Consider the following 18,476-nt stretch of genomic DNA (forward strand, 5'->3'; position numbering starts at 1 on the left):
TGGGGTAAAAATTTGCGTGTCTATATAGCCTTGAATGCTTCCATTAAGAAAATGCAGCACGCACATATATACACAGAAGGTCGTAAAGACGGAGTATTGAGCATTATGTTAAAGCGTAAAACTAAAGTCATGCATTAGCGATAAAACTATAACACAAAATGTCAGTTAGACATTTTGAAGAAGATCTAAGTCGTGACTTTATATCGAGTTTATTTTGAAGTGGTGTGTTTAAAGTTGAACAATTAAATGACTATTAAACGATTTATATAACAGAAGATTAAGCCAAACATTCTTTCTTTTGACATTAAATCCGTTTAACTTTCTTCGAAAATCTTAAAGGAATATTTCTAATTTCTTTAAATAGGTTATAAAAATAATATGGTTTGGGCCCGTTTACACGATTTACTTTCGACTATCCTGGACTTGACTTTTTATGAGTAACTCGACCAATGTTTCTAGAAAAGCAGAGGATGCTTACCCTACCGGTACAACTGGTCCATGCTCCCAGTTTTTAATGGAGTCCGAGTTGCTCATTTGCTTTTTTTACTTTATATGTATTATTTAGTTACTTTATGTTCTTTGTTGTTGTTGTGTATGTCTGTTTTTCATGTCTGGACTTTGCCCTGGATTACATTATTTTGATTTCTGCTAGAACCTTGGTTCCCTTGATTACTCTTTTATAAACTGATTAACATTTCTTATAGCTCGATTTCTAATGGATTTAAATCTAAAATTAAAAATGTGCACATTACCAAAGCGTTATTTTGTTAGGGATTATTTGAATCGCGATCCACGTTATTGAAGTCCCAAAGTAAGTTGTACAGAATAACTTGAGTGAATAACTCAGTGAGAACCAACTACATGTAATCAGAAAGCATGCTAAAATTCAAATTAAAACATTTAACTAAACATAAGAGCGTGTGACACTTTAAATTTAAGGGTTCAACAAAGGAGCATGACATTAAAGGGTCGATGGTTTCAATCGTGCAACAACATAATCAAGGCAACTATGCTCGAACGAATATAAAAAAGAACAATATCCTGGGATAACGACTAGAATACGAAAGTAAACAAAAGAAAAAAAGAAAGGGAAACTACGACACGGAAAACACATTAGTGTTCATGGTGCAGATGGATATACCGTAGGGACTTCATGATGACGACCATAAAGTTTTGTATTGATGACTTAACTCTTGTAGCAACACTGCACTTTAAATTAAGGGAAAACTAAATAACAAAATTATGAGATTACATACTAGTATGTCATAGTTTAAAAAGTGTTCAAACGTATACATTTACCGTTCAACCATTAATTGTAATGATTATGTGATTAATTCATGGTTTACTGTCATAATATAGCAATGAAAATGGTGAGTTAACTGCTATGTACAGCCATGTAATTCACTATTGACATATGACTATTGGTTCAGTAAAGTTGAAAACTTTACTAGGATAATTGTACAAAAAACTTTTCTTATTAGGAAAACGAATGCAAAAAAAAAGATAACGTCACTGTTTGGCGATGTATATATGTTTGGCGATCATTGTTACTTTGTATGTATGATTTGGTTATTCTAAGTTCTTTGTTGTGTGAGTCTGTTTTTCATGTCTGGTCTTTGTCCCTGGATTACATTCTATTGATTACCGCTATAACCTTGGTTCCCTTGATTACTCTAATATAAAAGCAAAATGAAGGTAACTGTCCGATGAAGTATAATAAAATTATAAATAAACTTTCTGAAGAAGTATAATAAAAAGACGGTTCTGCCCTTACGAACTTAGCATAACCTTAAGAAAAATATCGTTATGAAGAATAACTAAAGCACAATAAAGACGACAGTGGATCAATAACTGCATGTTCAGGTATGGCTAAAGCAAAAAAACAAGAAGCTTTCTGCTGAAAAAGAATCAAAGCAAGAAACAGGTACGTATAAGTCTCCGAAGGAAAACAAACTAAAGCAATGAACAGATATCTATCTGATGGTAAAGAACTATAGCAATGAAGATGTACCTATCAGAAGGAAAAAAACTAAAGCATTGAATAGGTAGCTCTCTGATGGAAAAGAACTAATTAAAAGCAATGACAGTATGATTTATAATAAGTACTTCAATATACAGATTACATTTCGATATGAGTACATAATTTCGGATTACTTTTTGAAAACGTGTAACCAAAGCAGTCTCTGACAATGTATAGTAAATGTAATGGAAAGATGCCTATTAAGAGGTGTTTAGCTAAAACAATAGACGGGTTACTTACGCTCCAGTCATAACGCTTTGGCTATGTCGTATTGACAGTTTAATTTAGACTTTCGTTATGTACTTGTTTTAAGCATTTAAGGGGTATGTTATCTCTTGGTTTTCTTGCTTTCGCCTACAATTCTTGATATGTATTTTTTTTATTTACAATGTACGAAATTTGTAACAGTGAATGGCACGTGTTTTTTCTGCCCCAATTCATCAACCTTTCATTGCGAACTAATTTGTCGCTATTCTCGGACAATTTTACAGCCAGGCCTTTATTTTGTACCCCCAGTGAGTAAAAGGCATAGATTACAAGTTGAAAACTTTCCCGCCTGCAATAACTTTTTTTTAATTTAAAAATACGTTTTGCAATTTTGACAACAAAAAATAGCAACATATCGTAAAAATCTCAAATTGTGATCAATTGTGATACTAGCTACCCAACCGAAATTACCAAATATGCCATTTTCACTTAAACCTAAATAATCTTGATATTATGACTTTGAAATTGAAATGCCAATTTAAAAACTTTTAGTGAGATAGGGGTGATTTTTTCCGTTTTTTAAACATAAGTGTGTGGTACCAACGTTCGTGACAGCATTAGAAACTGAGACATTAGCAAACAATCAATTACAGAACCAAAATGGACAGTAATCATGATTACGTTTTAATTACTTTTATTTGATTACATTCCGAAGACTTTTTGGGAGAAAGACATCCTTTAGGCTTCTGATCTAGTATTTCTCTGTTTATTCTATTAACCAAACGGTGTCATGTGGACCTTTTTCTATTTTTTATTATGTTTTAGTTCAGTTCGATCCCCCAAAGTTGATTCTAAATATGTTTAAAATTCTTTAATGCAAACCTTTACATTTATATTTGATGATATATACTGGCTGTATATACAATTAAAATAAAAATGTCATTTCCAGTTCATTTACTTTTTGACACTTCATACATTCACTGTCAACCAAGTATTGAAAATACGTGTAGGTATGAAATCAAGGCCATTTCAGTTACATGTACTAAACACTAAACAAACAAATGCTATTTAAGTTTATATTTTAGCTTAGGGTTTCATTCTCTTGTAGCTTAATAATCATTGATTTTAAGTATATGTTCACTATTAACCAAGTTGAAATTAATCAAATGGAAAGTGAGTGAGTTCTTGTCCAAACACATACGTAAACTTTATAAGTGTTTGTCTTTCTGTCACCAAATCATGCAAAAAACACCTCATCTTTATTAATTTCATTTTGTTTTTATTTTATTTTATTTTTGGAAATTCCAGCTGGAATTGAAGGTCCAGTCATCAAAGCAAAATATCTTATTCATTGCAAACGTTGTTTTGTTGTACATGTACATATGTTTTGAAAATGTGCTGACTTTATTATCTACCTCAAATATGCTCATATTTTTATAGAATGTTTCATTAAACACGTATCAATAAAGTTTGGATTTGTTGTATTAGTTACTACCTTTGAGGAAAAAAGTATAAAGTAATCAAAAGTAATCCAAAGTAATGATGATAGCATGATGAAAGTAATGAGTAATTTAATGGTAATTGTAATCATAAAATGTAAATGTAATTGTAAATTAATCAATTACATTCCGATTTAATCAACCACTTGCTGTGACATTAGGGTGCCTAATGATACCTATATATGTCAAATGTAGAAGTTTAAGGAATCAAAACACAAAAATTGTATATATTTGCCTCAACAAGGTATAAAAAGCATTGAAGAAACAAAAATGCTTCAGTTATTTTTTGTCCACAAACTGATACCTAAATCGGAGGTATAAGGGTACATGTACCCGAAAATCATATTGGAGTTGATGGGGTTCATAGGGGTAGTCCATGTTCTGTTGTACATTACCATAAAGAACACGTGTCCTTACTATTTTTTTCTATTTTTTTAACGCGAAAGGTCATTAAACGCTTCGTCCTAAATAACACACTTCAACAATATATTTCCTCTCGATGTCTGACATTTAACAAGTTTTACAAAAAGCCGTGAAAGTCGTAAAATGACGTACATGTATCCCTGGTCTGAGTTTCATCAAAAATATCCAACTGAGATTTTCCTCGAATCCTTGAGTTTTTCTATCAACTTTCAGTTAAAAAAACTTGATTGGTCAAAATTTTAGCTGAAATAGGATTTGAGGAAAATATCAATTTGACATTCTTTTTAAAACCGGGTACTGATAGTAAAAATGTATTAAAAAACTAATAGTCTTGCTTTAAATATGGTTTATCAACCAGCACTATGATGTTGTTACAAAAATAGCTCATTTCTATTGCTAATGTAACCACATATAATAAGTAAGTCACGTGTATGACGCCGTGGGGACTATGTCGTACTTCCTTTCAAAAGAGCTTCGAATTCCAGACTAAAATACATTTACTCTCAAGGGTTGCATGAGTATTAGTTCGTCTACTGATACAATTACTGATTTTTATGTAAAAACTTTTTAGAGTAAATTGTTAAGTTAAACAATTCGAATGTCATTAGTCCTTTTTTTTCTGTCCTTTTTTTTTTTGTATCAATAGATCATCAATCTCCTTTATCAAATCTCATTTATCAGTCTGAATTTAGTTTCATCAACATCTTGTCTGAAATATCACGTCTTAACAACCTCCCGTCGATACCAATACCTTATTGACCATCATATCACTTTTCCAACCATTTTAAAATATTCTTAAGCATGTAAATAACGTTCATTGAATCTGTGTCTGAATATATCGATTAAAAGACAAAAACGTATATTCATAGGATGCTAGGAGAAGAAAAGAATCTTATATTAGGGACATTAGCAATAACTTCTTAATAGGAAAAAAATACTATTGACTTTATTTGTTAATACTACCGCCCTGTTCAACTCCATTGTAGGGTTTTGCAAATTATTGTATTGCAATTTTATTCTTTAAGTGGTCAAATCAGTTTAAGGTTTCTGAAATCATCTATAAGTTATTGAAGTTTTTATTATTATCATTTTTCTTTTTCATCAGTTTCAAAATAATGATTGTAATGATTGCTTTTTGTAAATTATGCTTTGTACTGATATGACCACTGTTTTACCGACTATGGCACAATAGCATGTAAATGCTATTTAATCAACACCGGTGTATTCACGCCGCAATGGAAGAGTGAAGTTTGGCGCGCTGTAAAACCTAGATTTAACCTTCCATTTCGTTTGAAATGGCCGTACCAAGTCAGGACCATTGTGATACCAGCTACTCCGGTGATGTAGTATCTATTTTGTCAGATTTATTTTGGACTTGACTTGATTATGGATCGGATTAGTGTTCGATAATTTTGTTGTTGTCCTTTTTACTATTTGAGTAATTGCTCTGGAGCATTTGTAACCAATAAGTTTTCACATTTATAAATTAATGTTTACCTTATAAGCCTCAAGATTTAGGTGTTTGTTTGTATGTTTTATTTTAGTTGGAGATTTTAGTGTATCATTTTTTTCGCAGTTATTAAAGCGAATTATTATGGTTTATGTGTATGGTACTATTGGAATTACTGGTGTGATTTTATAAGTGTTATAGGAGTAATTAGCTCATTTGCGAATTTGTAAATACATGTAATTAGTGCACATGATTATTTTTCTTCTATCAAGAAAGTATAGAGTTCTCATAATCTAGAGTATGTTAATACTATTGTGGTAACGTAGAAATTTATGAAAAATACAAACTATGAAAAAACGCAATTTCTGTGTTACTTTAAAATGTTTTTCTACTAATAGATCTCGTGGCTTTGTGGTTCAATATTTCTTCATCATTTATTTTATTATTGTATTAATAATTAGTATTATTATTATTGTTTTTATTTTTATTGATGTTGTTGTTATTTTTATAATTGTCAGAATTTGTTCTACGACATTGATTGGTCAAACGTCATAGTGTCGACGTAAAATGTTGAAGGAAGAGGGGTGCGCATAAAACGGAGACTATGTATACGAATTCTTTTCACCCAGTGAAATGTATTTTGGGCAACTACACAGGCAAAGTTATTTCACATGATTTTCACACGAAGTAAGCAAATGAACTTTGTGATAGAGATCACGTGAAATTCGTGTGAATTGAGCCTTCACGTGAAATTCACACGAGCTGTTCGCATGCAATTCATGTTAAGTGAATTTCACTTGAAAATCACGTTAATTTCATGTGAAGTACATGTGAATTTCATGTGAAGCACGATTAACATGAATTTCACGTGAAAAATATCTGCCTGTGTGCGTGGGTGTATACATGATGCATGAGCTGCGCAACCTTCTTGGGCAGCCAAGTTCCTTCCCAGTATTTATTTTAAGTTTGTATTGTTTGTCTCTGTGTGTATTTTTTTTTTTTTATTTTTTATTTTTTTTTTTTTGTTGTTGTTGTTGTTTTATTCTCGTCAGTTTGTATTTGTTTACTGGAATGTGTTTTTGTCCATTGATTTCCCATCTTAGATGTCCCCCTTTTTATTGGCACCTCGATATTTTCGCTAGTTGAACCTTGAATGTTTTCGAAATGTTCATAGTTACCTACCTATATCTACATTTGTTATAAGTTACACATTATCAACTTCACTAAAAAAAAAAGACACAAAATAGAGAGTAATTGAAACATCCAGAGACTATTGCTTTGGAACAGACTTGAATTATTTACATATAATATAAAGATAAAAAGCCACAAACTAGTTACCTTAAATACAGGAAACGATTGGTCACATTTAAAATAGAAAAAAGGAAAACGTTTTCTGGTGAAGACTCAAATTTGGTGTTCATTTTGTATATTCAAGTGGTATTTTGTTTTAAATTAAATCATTTTACTTCGTATTGTAACTAGCATTCGTGTCGCCTTTCCTGAAATAAAATGTTTAATAATGTTGACTATAGAGTAAAATGTCTTATTTTATTGTTTATTATGAGTATTTTCAGCTACAATTACATCTTTGATTCAAGTTTCATCAATATATACTATTTAAAGTTAGACAGTCGAAATCACATTTGGCGTGTTTTTCCTGTTTATTGGACTCATCAATAGAGCATTCGTCTTCCTAGATAAATCTCGTTTGTCTGTCTGAAAGGCTGATGATGAACAAATAATACGACAATTCACGTCTCAAATCTTCTACATTGAGTACTCTGATCTAAACTATCATTCTGATATTATTGTAAGAATGAATTATTTATATTTAGAAATGGACATTTTCTGATTTTATAAATTAACTGTTTCTCTTACAGTTTGCCTCGTCGTTCTTGTTTAGCGCTTGCCCTTAGTGTAGGTTCAAAGTTGAATAATTCGTCGAATCCTACCTAATAATTGCTTGTTTTCTCCCAGTATGGAATTTTGTTTCCATTCAGGTCAAACAATACCGTTAAACCAAAGGTTACGCCTACAAACATTTCTGTCTCCTCGTGTGTCCAGCGGTAGGGTGTTCGCCTCGTTGGTCCAGCGGTGGGTGTTTGCCTCTTTGGTCTAGTGGTAGGGTGTACGCCTCGTTGGTCTAGCGGTAGGGTGTTCGCCTCGATTGTCTAGCGGTAGGGTGTTCGCCTCGTTGGTCTAGCGGTAGGGTGTGTCTCCTCGTTGGTCTTGAGGTATGATGTTCGCTTCGTTGGTCTAACGGTGGGTGTTTGCCTCTTTGGTCCAGCGGTAGGATGTTCGCCTTGTTGGTGTAACGGTGGGTGTTTGCTTCTTTGGTCTAGTGGTAGGGTGTTTGCCTCGTTGGTCTAGCGGTATGATGTTCGCATCGTTGGTCTAACGGTGGGTGTTTGCCTCTTTGGACTAGCGGTAGGGTGTTCACCTCGATTGTCTAGTGGTAGAATGTTCGTCCCGATGGTCTAGCGGTAGGATCTGTCTTCTCGTTGGTTAGCGGTGGGGTTTGTCTCGTGGTTGGTCTTGCGGTAGGGTGTTCGCCTCGGGTGTAGGTTCTTTCCCGAGCGAGTCATACCAAAGACCAAAGTTGCTTCTCCGCAAAGGACGTGATAAATAGGAAATAAAGAGTTAATAAATATCTGTTCGAATGGATTAACTGCAGAATATTACAAATCTGGTTAAGCTTTCATACTATTACTAAATTAACTGGGTCTGTTCGATTGATCAAACGGCCTACAATGCATGAAACTTCTCACTTTTGAGACAAGATATACCTATTTTAGTCTTTTTTTTTTCATTTTGGAGAAAACGATTTACCTATTTGAGCCATTTTCTCACTTTGGAGACAAGAATATTCCTGTATAAGCCATAAGGGATTTTCATATTCCCCCTAAGGCAAAGAAATAGCAGTACAGCAATATAAGTTAGCGTACTAATCGAAAACTTATTTTTACAGACTATAAAATATCAGACACTCTTGAGCAAGATTTAAGGAGTTTGAGAACATTTAAGTAGGTAGACCCAGGGTAAGGGTCACAACTATTGAAATCAGTGATATGTTTGTATCATATTCAATTCACCAAAGCCTATCAAGCTTTCGTTTGAAACAGAATGAAATTAATCCAAGTTACTTTGATGCTTTCATGAGATGGAAAAATTTCATGTAAAATGCTGAATACAAACGTTTCAATGAATTTTAAGAGTTGTGGCCCTTACCCTAGGTCTACCTACTTAAATGTTCTCAAACTCGGGCGTCGATAGAGAACTTGCAATCGTATCTTTTGGTTCCCAAGATTTCTTTGTCTTGCACTCTCAACGATATCTAAGTCGTAATATCTGTAATAGGAAGCAAAAATAAAATTAGTCATTTTTTGAAATTCCTAACATAACACCAATGCCGTTTGATTAGAAACGATAGTGACAATCATAAATCTGCAAAACATATTGACCTTAACCATGAATACAACATGAAGCAATAAATTATCTAAACGCCGTGGACCTATTTGATAACTTGCCAGATAATTTGACCTTCTTCTGGAAATCAGGCTTCAGGCAATTTATTATCGAAAGGTATAAATCTTCTCTTGAAAATAATCACGAGAAGGTGCACTGACTTAACTTGGCCAAACACAAAACACATATTTATAATGAGTTTCCATTATGTTTACTCCACCACGCTCAGTTCGCACATTAACTTCGATCGATATTGTCTTTTTTTAGCATTAATTACTATTTACACCATGGTTGTAATGAAATACATTTCTACTACTCATCAGAAACATTACTGAGTTAGTTGGGTGTATCTAATGAAATACATTTGTACTACTCTTAAAAAAAATTACCGAGTTATTTGGATGTATAGAAAGTACAACGATTATAGTTATACATGTAAGCCTCAAATAAAATATGAAATATTTATTAAATACCAGACGTGGTCACAAGTACCTTTAATGAAAGTCACATACATGTTGACTGCTTCGCCATGGCTTCTTTTTTGACAGAGTTATCTGCCCTTAAAATGTTCATTTTCAGTGCGTTTCAATGACATTGTACATTTAACTCAATGATCCAGCCTGATATGGAAAATCTTGTCTGTTTTCGTTGATTCTGGTGGTGCAAATAGTCAAACTACACTATCAAAATTATGGGTTTTTGTCATACCATGTTTCACCCACTGCCTGATTCTTACAGGGACTGACACTTAATTGACAAGAACCAAAGAACCGCATTCTTATTACAGTACGACGGGCTATGCAGTCTTACAATCACTTAAAATGTAATTCAATTCATTTCATTTTTCAGGGGCACAAAGGGAGGCCACTCCAGTTTTCCTCACTGGGTTTTTCCTTGTAATTTGCTCAAGTCTTTGTAATGCAGTTGGAAACATCAGAGGAAACGTTTTAACATTATTGGCAGCAGTGTTGTACATCAATGCAGGTAAAGCATCAGTAAAATATACCATATTTTATTGACAATAAAATGAATAATTTTTTTTTTCAACGTATGCTGAAATAACATGATGATTTTAAGGATATTTTATTTTTTAGCAACTTGTCCCTTATAAAGTTCTTATATACTTGATTGATATTATTAACAAGTACTATCTTTTTTTAAGACGATATTTGTTTGAGTTATTTAGATTTGTTAATCCTCGAAGCTTTATTAGAAATTATTGTTAAAGACTTCTAAATTTATACCATTCAAAACAAATGATCAGTCAGTACAAAATTCAAAATACTCGATTATCTTACAGGTTTGTGTATTGCGGTAGGGATGATATTATACATTACATTTATTAACGATGAAACAAACCATGCTAAGAAGAGTGACGATTCCATATTCCGCTATACGTATGGCTGGTCAGCCTATTTGGTCGGACTTTGCTTCTTCACTTCTGAAACTGCTGCTGTTATCTGTATAACTTTGTTTATCAAACGATATCAAACGTGCGAAGAAAAACTTAAAATGATTCCTGGATTGGAAAGGAAGCTTTAAAGTGCCTACTATGTTTCTTCTATCTGGGTCGATTTCCAAAGAAATATCTTGTAGATGTTCCTGAGACGCGACGTTCAAGTGTGAAATCTTGTGATTGCGACACTTACGATTAATTTCACACTTCTGACGTTTTGAAATCGACCACAAGATCACATTCCTTGACTATTTTCATGCAAGATTCTTTGCTTTTTTCTACCTGTAATTTTGAATATTTGTTCTTATCTTATGTGATTTACTTATCTCAATGACAAATTTTGTAAAGTAGGTAAATAGAAAAAAAAACTCACTTATCGATTTTTCTCATTTAGATGCAAATTGCAAGGTGAGAAAACGAAAACTAGAGGATCGCTCACCTGGTTCATTTTTGCCTTTCAAGAGCAATAACTAACAAAAAGTCGTCCTTCAAGTTCAACCTAATGGAGTCTTCTATACAGGCGACACATTTTTCGAAGTAGATACACTAATGATGCTTGCGACTTAATTTGGTAATAATTCACCAAGTGGTTTCAGATGAGAAGATTTTTAAAGAAAAAAGTTAACAGCGACAGACGGACGTAAAGTGGTGGCACTTTTGTCACCTTTAGCTAGGTGATTTTAAGAACAGGAAATGAATCGAGTAAATGGTGGAGATAACAAAAAAACATAAGTCACCATTATGGTATGATAAAGCATTATGAGACAAAGTTTATGAAATGAAATACATTTTAATTTCCATTTTCAATGAAACGAAATAACATCAGAACACAACTGCAAATACAAATTAATGCGTCTCGTCGACATTTTTAAGTCGCTAACATTGTAAACGACTTCTTGCACTCGCAATTTCAGTACTTTATATTCGTATATGATTTGCATAATTATATATAACTACTCCAAGTTATGCTGCAGATTTGTGCAGTGTTTACCTCCATAGCGTCATAGTTCTAGCTTCATACGAGATAAAAATGTACATCTTTAATATCATAACGTGTGCTTCTTGCTTGTATGAGAGCGGAAAGTACGCATGAAATGATCGGGTAGCATTCAACATTTGTTTACCCAGTTTCCAACTCCGGCACAGAGGTTCGTTACAAGACTATATAGGTCATACACATTAGCAGGACCCCGATATAAATAAATATTCATTGCCAGTTGTTTAAACTGGTTCCTAATCTGGTACCCTGATCAATATCATAATTAAGCGACCCAAAAATCGCTAAAATGTACCTCTTTTAAAAAAAATATCATACAGATGTCTTTGTGTGTATGCTTGTATGAGAACGGGAAGTTTATATCAAAAGATGAAACGATCGGTTACATGTAGCATTGAATTTATGTAACATTACCCAGTTTCCGATTCAAACACAGGGGATCGTTACAGTTGACTATATAGGTCATAAACATTATCAGGGCCCCGATATCTATATATAGCCATTGCCAGTTGTTTGATCTGGTTCCTGGTAACCAGGTATTTGATTGAAATCATTCGAGTATCACAGTAATCATATCAAAAGAACCAGGATTCTAGTGGAAGTCATCCGATTTTAGAACATATTTTATTCGTCCAATTTTCGATGTTGAAAGTAATCCAAAACCAGTGGCAGAGAATATTTGACGATTAGCAACTTTGAAAACTTCAGTCTTTGATCTTTATTATGTGGTCGCACAGGACTCGTTCACGTCACTTCTACTTACGTCACAAATACAGCTACACTTTATTTCAATGAATATACATGTATCTAGATTATTTTGATGAATATCTCTTTTGTCTTTAAGAAGATATATAAATATCAAAGTCATGATTTATTTTGGATTTTTTAAGCTTTTCAGTCGATAAAGGTTTTGTGGTTATCAGTGCTACGATGGCATATGTTTGTCTTCCATATTTAAATAAATATCTTTCTAACTTGTGAATGTACATATAGATGCTTCAACTGTCTGGCACATGATGACTATGTAAAAACGATATAGATAATCTACATAATTAGGAGTTATTATAGTGAAAAATTCAATATTCCATCATCTCATATTCCGTCAAGCTGAAAATAAGAAATAATTTTAAATCATAACGTTCGTAAGTACCCATGGTAACAAAAACAACAATTTCCAATATCTCCGCAAAAGTTAGTTGTTTGAATCCAAAAAGCAGTCATGCTAAAACGAAATACCCACGAGTCCTTATTATTGATGAACACGATTTTTGATTTTACAAATTTAGTTGATGATATTTGTTCTAGCTGATTGTGAAAATTGAGGAATAAAACACAATTTTCCTTTATCAAGTACAGAATCGATGGTAAATTTGGTCAATGTATTCAAATTGTGAGATATTAGTAACATATAACAAGGGAATATATAGAAAGCTTCAACAGAAAAGTTATTATAGGTTATTTTGTTGTTGCTTAGTTCCCGTTGTACAACGACCGGATGCAGCATATGGAAAAATTGGCAGCAGCCCTTTTCACAAAAAAATCGCAAGAGTAAAATTAGTCGTAAGTTGTGACGTCAAAATACTTAACTCTATTATGAGATCATAACTTACGACTAAATTTACACTTACGATTTTTTGTGAAGAGGACCGCTGAATTTTATGATTAGTAAGTGACCGGGAAATCAAACAAACTGGTTTACCGACATCCTTTGTGTGTTTGAAAATATAGTAGCAAAAGTGAATTCCAATGTAAAATAAATTAGAGATTGATGTAGTAAAAGCAATAACAAGATAGACACAGTCATTCATATTACGTGGCGTCTGATTGGAGGAAACGCATCTTTAGAAACTCTAACTCGGAGCAACCGAAATCTTAGAAAACGAACTGAGTATCTTAGTAAATACATACAGAAGTCAATCAAGCTTATTATTGATCCTAACCAAAAACTACTTGAAATAGAAAACATTAAAATGTGCTTTAGTTTCAGCAACATAACCCAAGAAAACGAATGAATGCAAAACAAGTTACAGCTGAATGTTACACATGGGTTTAGGTATTCAATCTTGGTAAAACAATAACAAAATCATCAATACGTAGACTATATAGACTAGGTCAAATAATCATTAATACGTAGACTATGTAGACTAGGTCGTTAGATCATTAATACGTAGACTATGTAGACTAGGTCGTACGATCATCAATACGTAGACTATGTTGACTTGGTCATACGATTATTAATACGTAGACTATGTAGACTAGGTCGTTAGATCATCAATGCGTAGACTATGTAGACTAGGTCGTACGATCATTAATACGTAGACTATGTAGACTTGGTCATACGATCATTAATACGTAGACTATGTAGACTAGGTCGTATGATCATCAATACGTAGACTATGTAGACTTGGTCATACGATCATCAATACGTAGACTATGTAGACTAGGTCATATAATCATCAATACGTAGACTATGTTGACTTGGTTGTACGATCATTAATACGTTGACAGTATAGACGAGGTTATGAATCATTCTCAAAATTAGTCAAAATTGAAATTGACAAATAAGACAATATCTGTTTGTTTGTAATTAACTTTTAATGATGAAATAGTAACTATAAACATATGTAAAATACAAAACCAGCAACATGATACCTTAAAAAAACTTTTGACAATTGAAGCTGATCAGGTAAAAAATAATTCCTTCCAGTAATACATATTTATATGTCTGAATATAATGTTAATTTCTTTCAAATTCCATGTGTTCATAGTTAGATAAGATAAATGTCAATAGTAATTGCCTTTGGTAATGAAAACTGCTTCAAAAAGTAATTTAAAGACAATTTTTTTTTAAAGATAACATACTGTTCTGAACAAAACTATGTAAAGAGGAATCTTTTTATTTATATATAAGTCTATATATCTGAAAATGAACATAATATGTGACATTACAACAATGCACATGTAATGGCAAACATTATTGAATACTTATTTTTTGTTTTAAGATCACAAGCTTGACAATTATCAATAAAAGTGCTATGTTACAGGAAGGAAAATGATGTTACAGGATAGATCTTTTTTGTTACTGGAAAGAAATTTTCTCATTAAAATATGCACTGTTGTTGTTTCCAACCGTAGTGACAGAAATATTTTGAATTTACTTGTTAATAAATTTTATTTAACGATCAATTTAATAATTTGTTTCGAAAAAACTATATATCTTTTTGATTTTTAAACATAAACTGTTATAGGAAGGAATTCATATTGCTATGGGAAAGAACTTTGATGTTTTTTTCTAAGAAATTTCATTTTTTCAATAGTATTTTAAATGGTACAAAGATGAATTTTAATGAAAAGAAAAGAGCACATTAACTTAACAATCAATTGAAAAAAATGGGACAAAATAATATTTCTTTTCAAGTTTATAAAATAAACTGTTATAGGAAGGAATTCCATTTGTTATGGGAGAGAACTTTAATGTTATTTTTTAAGATTCAAATTGTAGTTTTAAAGGTACCAAGATGAATTTCATGAAGAAAAAGACAGAAAATACTTAAGTGATTCCCAAATTTCTTTATCAACCTCAAAACGAGGGAATGATCCAGAAATTGGTTGCGGTTGTGGAATAATTGCCAAGATATCATCGTGTTCATACCAGCATTTGTCTTTGATTTTCCTTGCCCAATAGAAACAATTTTTATGCTTCTTTCCAACCCTATGCATGCATTCTACAAAAACATCACTTTCACCAGCCTCTTCTACATATCCTGGATAGGATGTTCCCTCATAGTTTACAATTACATATTTCCCAATACATTCAGTTGGAGTTGGAACCATTTTCCAATTTTGATCTTTTGTACTTTCAGTTTCTTCCATCATCTCTGTTTCTCCACTCTCAGCTTCTTCAGTCTTTTGTGCACCCTTATTCACATTATCTGCATTATCGCTCACTCCTTTGCATTCTATCCCTTCCTGCCTATCTTCTCCTCCATTCTCTACACTATCCAACATTTCTGCTCCTCTTTGCTCTGTTTCTTCTATCTTCCTTGTCCTTGCACTCCCACTTTCATCGAGCTTCTCTACTCCTTCAGTCTTTATTTCACTCTTCTCGTATCCAATTTCAATTCCTTCCATCTTCTCTACAACAGCATTCTCTATTTCTTCCATCATCTCTTCACCAGCATTCTCTATTTTGTCAATCCAGCTATCTCCTCGGCCATTCTCACCAGCAACTTCCTTCTCTCCAATACTCTCAATTTCTTCATTCTCTTTTTCATCACATCTTGTGTCTCATTATCAACATCTATTACAGTAACTATAGTTTCAGTTTCATGATTATCAATTGCCAAAATCGGTACAAAATGGTTTGGGATCCAATGTTCCCGAACTATGTCTGTTCTTGTACTTGTCCATATTATGTACAGTGGGTCTTGGCTTTCATCTGTGCTAAATCTAGGAAGAACTAGTCTGTTTAAATCGCTTCTAACATTAGGATTGCCGAGTTTAGGATAAATGGAAAAGATAGGCAATTTCAACACACTTGACAAGCCATGAATTTGCCATATCCCCATCTAGGTTTTATCAAGTCTTATCTTCATTAGCTCTATTTGATAAATGCTTTTTATGGTTTTTTCGCCCAAAGGCATCCCAACAGTAAACATATCAGAAAATTGTGCATAAAGTTTTGGTAAAAAGGCTGACTGCTTCATCTGCAATGGGAGTCCTCTCTGAAGAAACTTGTTGTCAAGATAAGTACTGTCATTCAAGGTGAGCTCCATCAAAATGCGTATCCTGAGTTCTGTTGACTTTATACTTGAGCCACATACCAAAACACCTCCAGAAGATGGAAGACAGTTTCCATCAGTGGGACTTTGCAAGGAAACAGTGCTCTTTTATCTGGAACATCATCAGGGTATGAATCCATTGCACCAGTGTCAACTTCTAAACCATAGTTCATGAAATTAATCCTCTGTGATGACACAAGTCATTTAATTCTGTATTGAGTTGCACACACTTTTTTCAACTGAGTGTATGACCTACAAGACTTCAGTTCTTTCAATATCTTTTCATTTCTTGAAGTATCTACATCTTTTCTATCCTTTTGGGGTTGTCTAATTTCAATATTTTGCAAGGGTGTGTCATAACTGCTTATGTTGTCTGTTTTATTCCTACTGCATGCATTGTGTACTTTTTAGTATCTTTCACTGGCTGGTCATGTGCAATCTTCTGACAAGACACATGTACAGCTAACATCTCTGTACAATATTTCGTTTTCACTTTGTACAAGCAGTTGATGAAGTCTCATAGTGCCAACAACTGTTTTTAATTGTTGTTCCTGAAGAAAGCACTGCATGTCATTGATTGCAGATTCTTTTATTAAAAAGCATTGTGTTGAACTGTTCTTCATCAGATCCACAAAGGCCTTTGCTGAGGTAACATCATTGCCATATTTGATATGTCTGTCAGCATTACTTTTCAAAGCACCTCCTATGGCATCTGATATACCTTTACCATGACCTGACTCAAAAAAGTTCCATTCAATATTATTGAATCCAAATTTGAATGGTAATGTACTAGCAAGATAAAAGTTTCCTTTCTGCCTATACTGGGTAGTTGGACCATCACTAAAGCAACTTAAAGAATCAATATTTGGATTGTTTTTTTATTACTGTCAAGACAGGATCAAGATGTGCCCATATAGCAGGTGGTCCATGATTTAAACTTTCAGAAACAGTACAAAATGTTTTTGGCTTTGGATTTATTCCTGCATAGTATACCCCTGTATGTAAGGTTATTTGTCTTTTTGATGCACCAAATTGTATACTCTGTATCTCTGTGCCAAGTTTGCAGACATAATTCTCGGAAACATCAACGTGGACTATGCACTGATTGTCTTTTAATGTATCTCTCCTTTCTGTAAAATATCCATACTGTGCTCCTATTAAAAAGAGATGTTTCTTGTATCTTTTTATTTGCTGCTCAAATAACTCCAGTAAATCTGAAACCAATCCTGACTTGCTTGACTTCAGCTTTTTCCTCTTCCTTTTTTCCTGTCCTTATTATTCTCTTTTCTGTTATTGTTGACCATTCTTTCCATGTGATATTATCATTAAGAAGGATTTGGTTAAAACTTATTCTGTTTTCTTTGCATTTGTTGCAGTCTGCAAACATACAGTTTTTGTTTGAAGAAGAACAAACCAAGGTTTTCTAAATTTTCAACTGACTTTGATTTTCTTAAGGATGACCACATAAATTATGTGTTTTCACACAACTTGCATTGACAAATATTTCTGTCACTTTCAGTTTTCAGGGAAAACAACCCAAAAGGGACAAAGTCTACAGAAGGTGGTAAAACTAACTTTACATGATTCTGTTTCAGATAAAAATTTATGATGAAGATTCTTTAGTGTATCATTTAAAACTCTACGTTGTTTTTTTACCAATCTTTTGGTTACTGTTTGTTTCAATCCTGTCATGACTCTGGAAACATCATTTCTTTCAAAAAAGTCTTGAATGTTCTTATTCATTCGTTTTGACAGACATGTTCTGCTTTTAAGATTCATGCCAACATCAATTCCAATTGCTTTCATAGTTGTGGTCTTTAGCTTATACCTTTGAAGAATAGAATCAAACAATAAACTATACATTTGCCTTTTCTCTGATTTCTTTGTTTTGTTTTTGTATGAATTCTTTATTTGATCTATTAATGCATTATGGAACACTAAGGTTTTTCTAACTTCTTTCTTCGAAAAATTTCTCAACAGTTTTCTTGTTTTAGATCTGGGTGTGTCTTCTTTTTTAGTAGTAGTGTCTTTATTGGGAGTCTTCTTTTTTAGTAGTAGTGTCTTTATTGGGAGTCTTCTTTTTCAGCCTTTGTAACCTTTTGATGTACATACAAGTTTTTAACCGCTCTGCTCTAAGTTGAATTTGTAGAAGTTTATTGTCCCGATAGCATTTTGCCC

General features: G+C 33.0%; 2 protein-coding genes across 6 annotated transcripts in view; one reads left to right on the plus strand and one right to left on the minus strand.

Moving 5' to 3' along the window:
- Positions 1–10,892, plus strand: part of LOC148619448 (voltage-dependent calcium channel gamma-5 subunit-like) — a 71,622-nt gene extending 60,730 nt beyond the window's left edge. For all 5 annotated transcript variants that reach the window (XM_088579336.1, XM_088579337.1, XM_088579334.1 and 2 more), the window contains 2 exons: positions 9,914–10,048; positions 10,365–10,892. In XM_088579336.1, coding sequence (XP_088435462.1) covers positions 9,914–10,048; positions 10,365–10,606 — 377 coding nt within the window. In that variant the 3' untranslated portion in view covers positions 10,607–10,892. The remainder of the gene's footprint in view (positions 1–9,913; positions 10,049–10,364) is intronic.
- Positions 10,893–15,042: 4,150 nt separating this feature from the next.
- Positions 15,043–17,685, minus strand: LOC148619449 (uncharacterized). Its single transcript, XM_088577039.1, has 3 exons — positions 17,534–17,685; positions 16,759–17,147; positions 15,043–15,803 (listed from the first exon to the last, which is right to left on the minus strand). Exons 1-3 carry the CDS (start codon positions 17,683–17,685, stop codon positions 15,043–15,045), a joined length of 1,302 nt encoding a protein of 433 aa, XP_088433165.1.
- Positions 17,686–18,476: the final 791 nt, after the last annotated feature.

The sequence above is a fragment of the Perna viridis genome, chromosome 4 (assembly GCF_037379345.1).
Source record: "Perna viridis isolate PV_CMFRI_1.1 ecotype Kerala chromosome 4, ASM3737934v1, whole genome shotgun sequence".
In the NCBI taxonomy this organism is placed as follows: Eukaryota; Metazoa; Mollusca; class Bivalvia; order Mytilida; family Mytilidae; genus Perna; species Perna viridis.

What these genes read in the sequence shown, in the direction of transcription:
- LOC148619449 (XM_088577039.1), bottom strand. Translation starts at nt 17,685, where the DNA reads ATGTTTGCAGACTGCAACAAATGCAAAGAAAACAGAATAAGTTTTAAC. An exon ending in GAGGAAAAAGCTGAAGTCAA is followed by an intron (nt 17,148 to 17,533) that starts GCAAGTCAGGAT and finishes TGATTCTTTAAG; the next exon opens with TTGCTTTAGTGATGGTCCAA. An exon ending in ATTGTACAGAGATGTTAGCT is followed by an intron (nt 15,804 to 16,758) that starts GTACATGTGTCT and finishes GTTGATAATGAG; the next exon opens with ACACAAGATGTGATGAAAAA.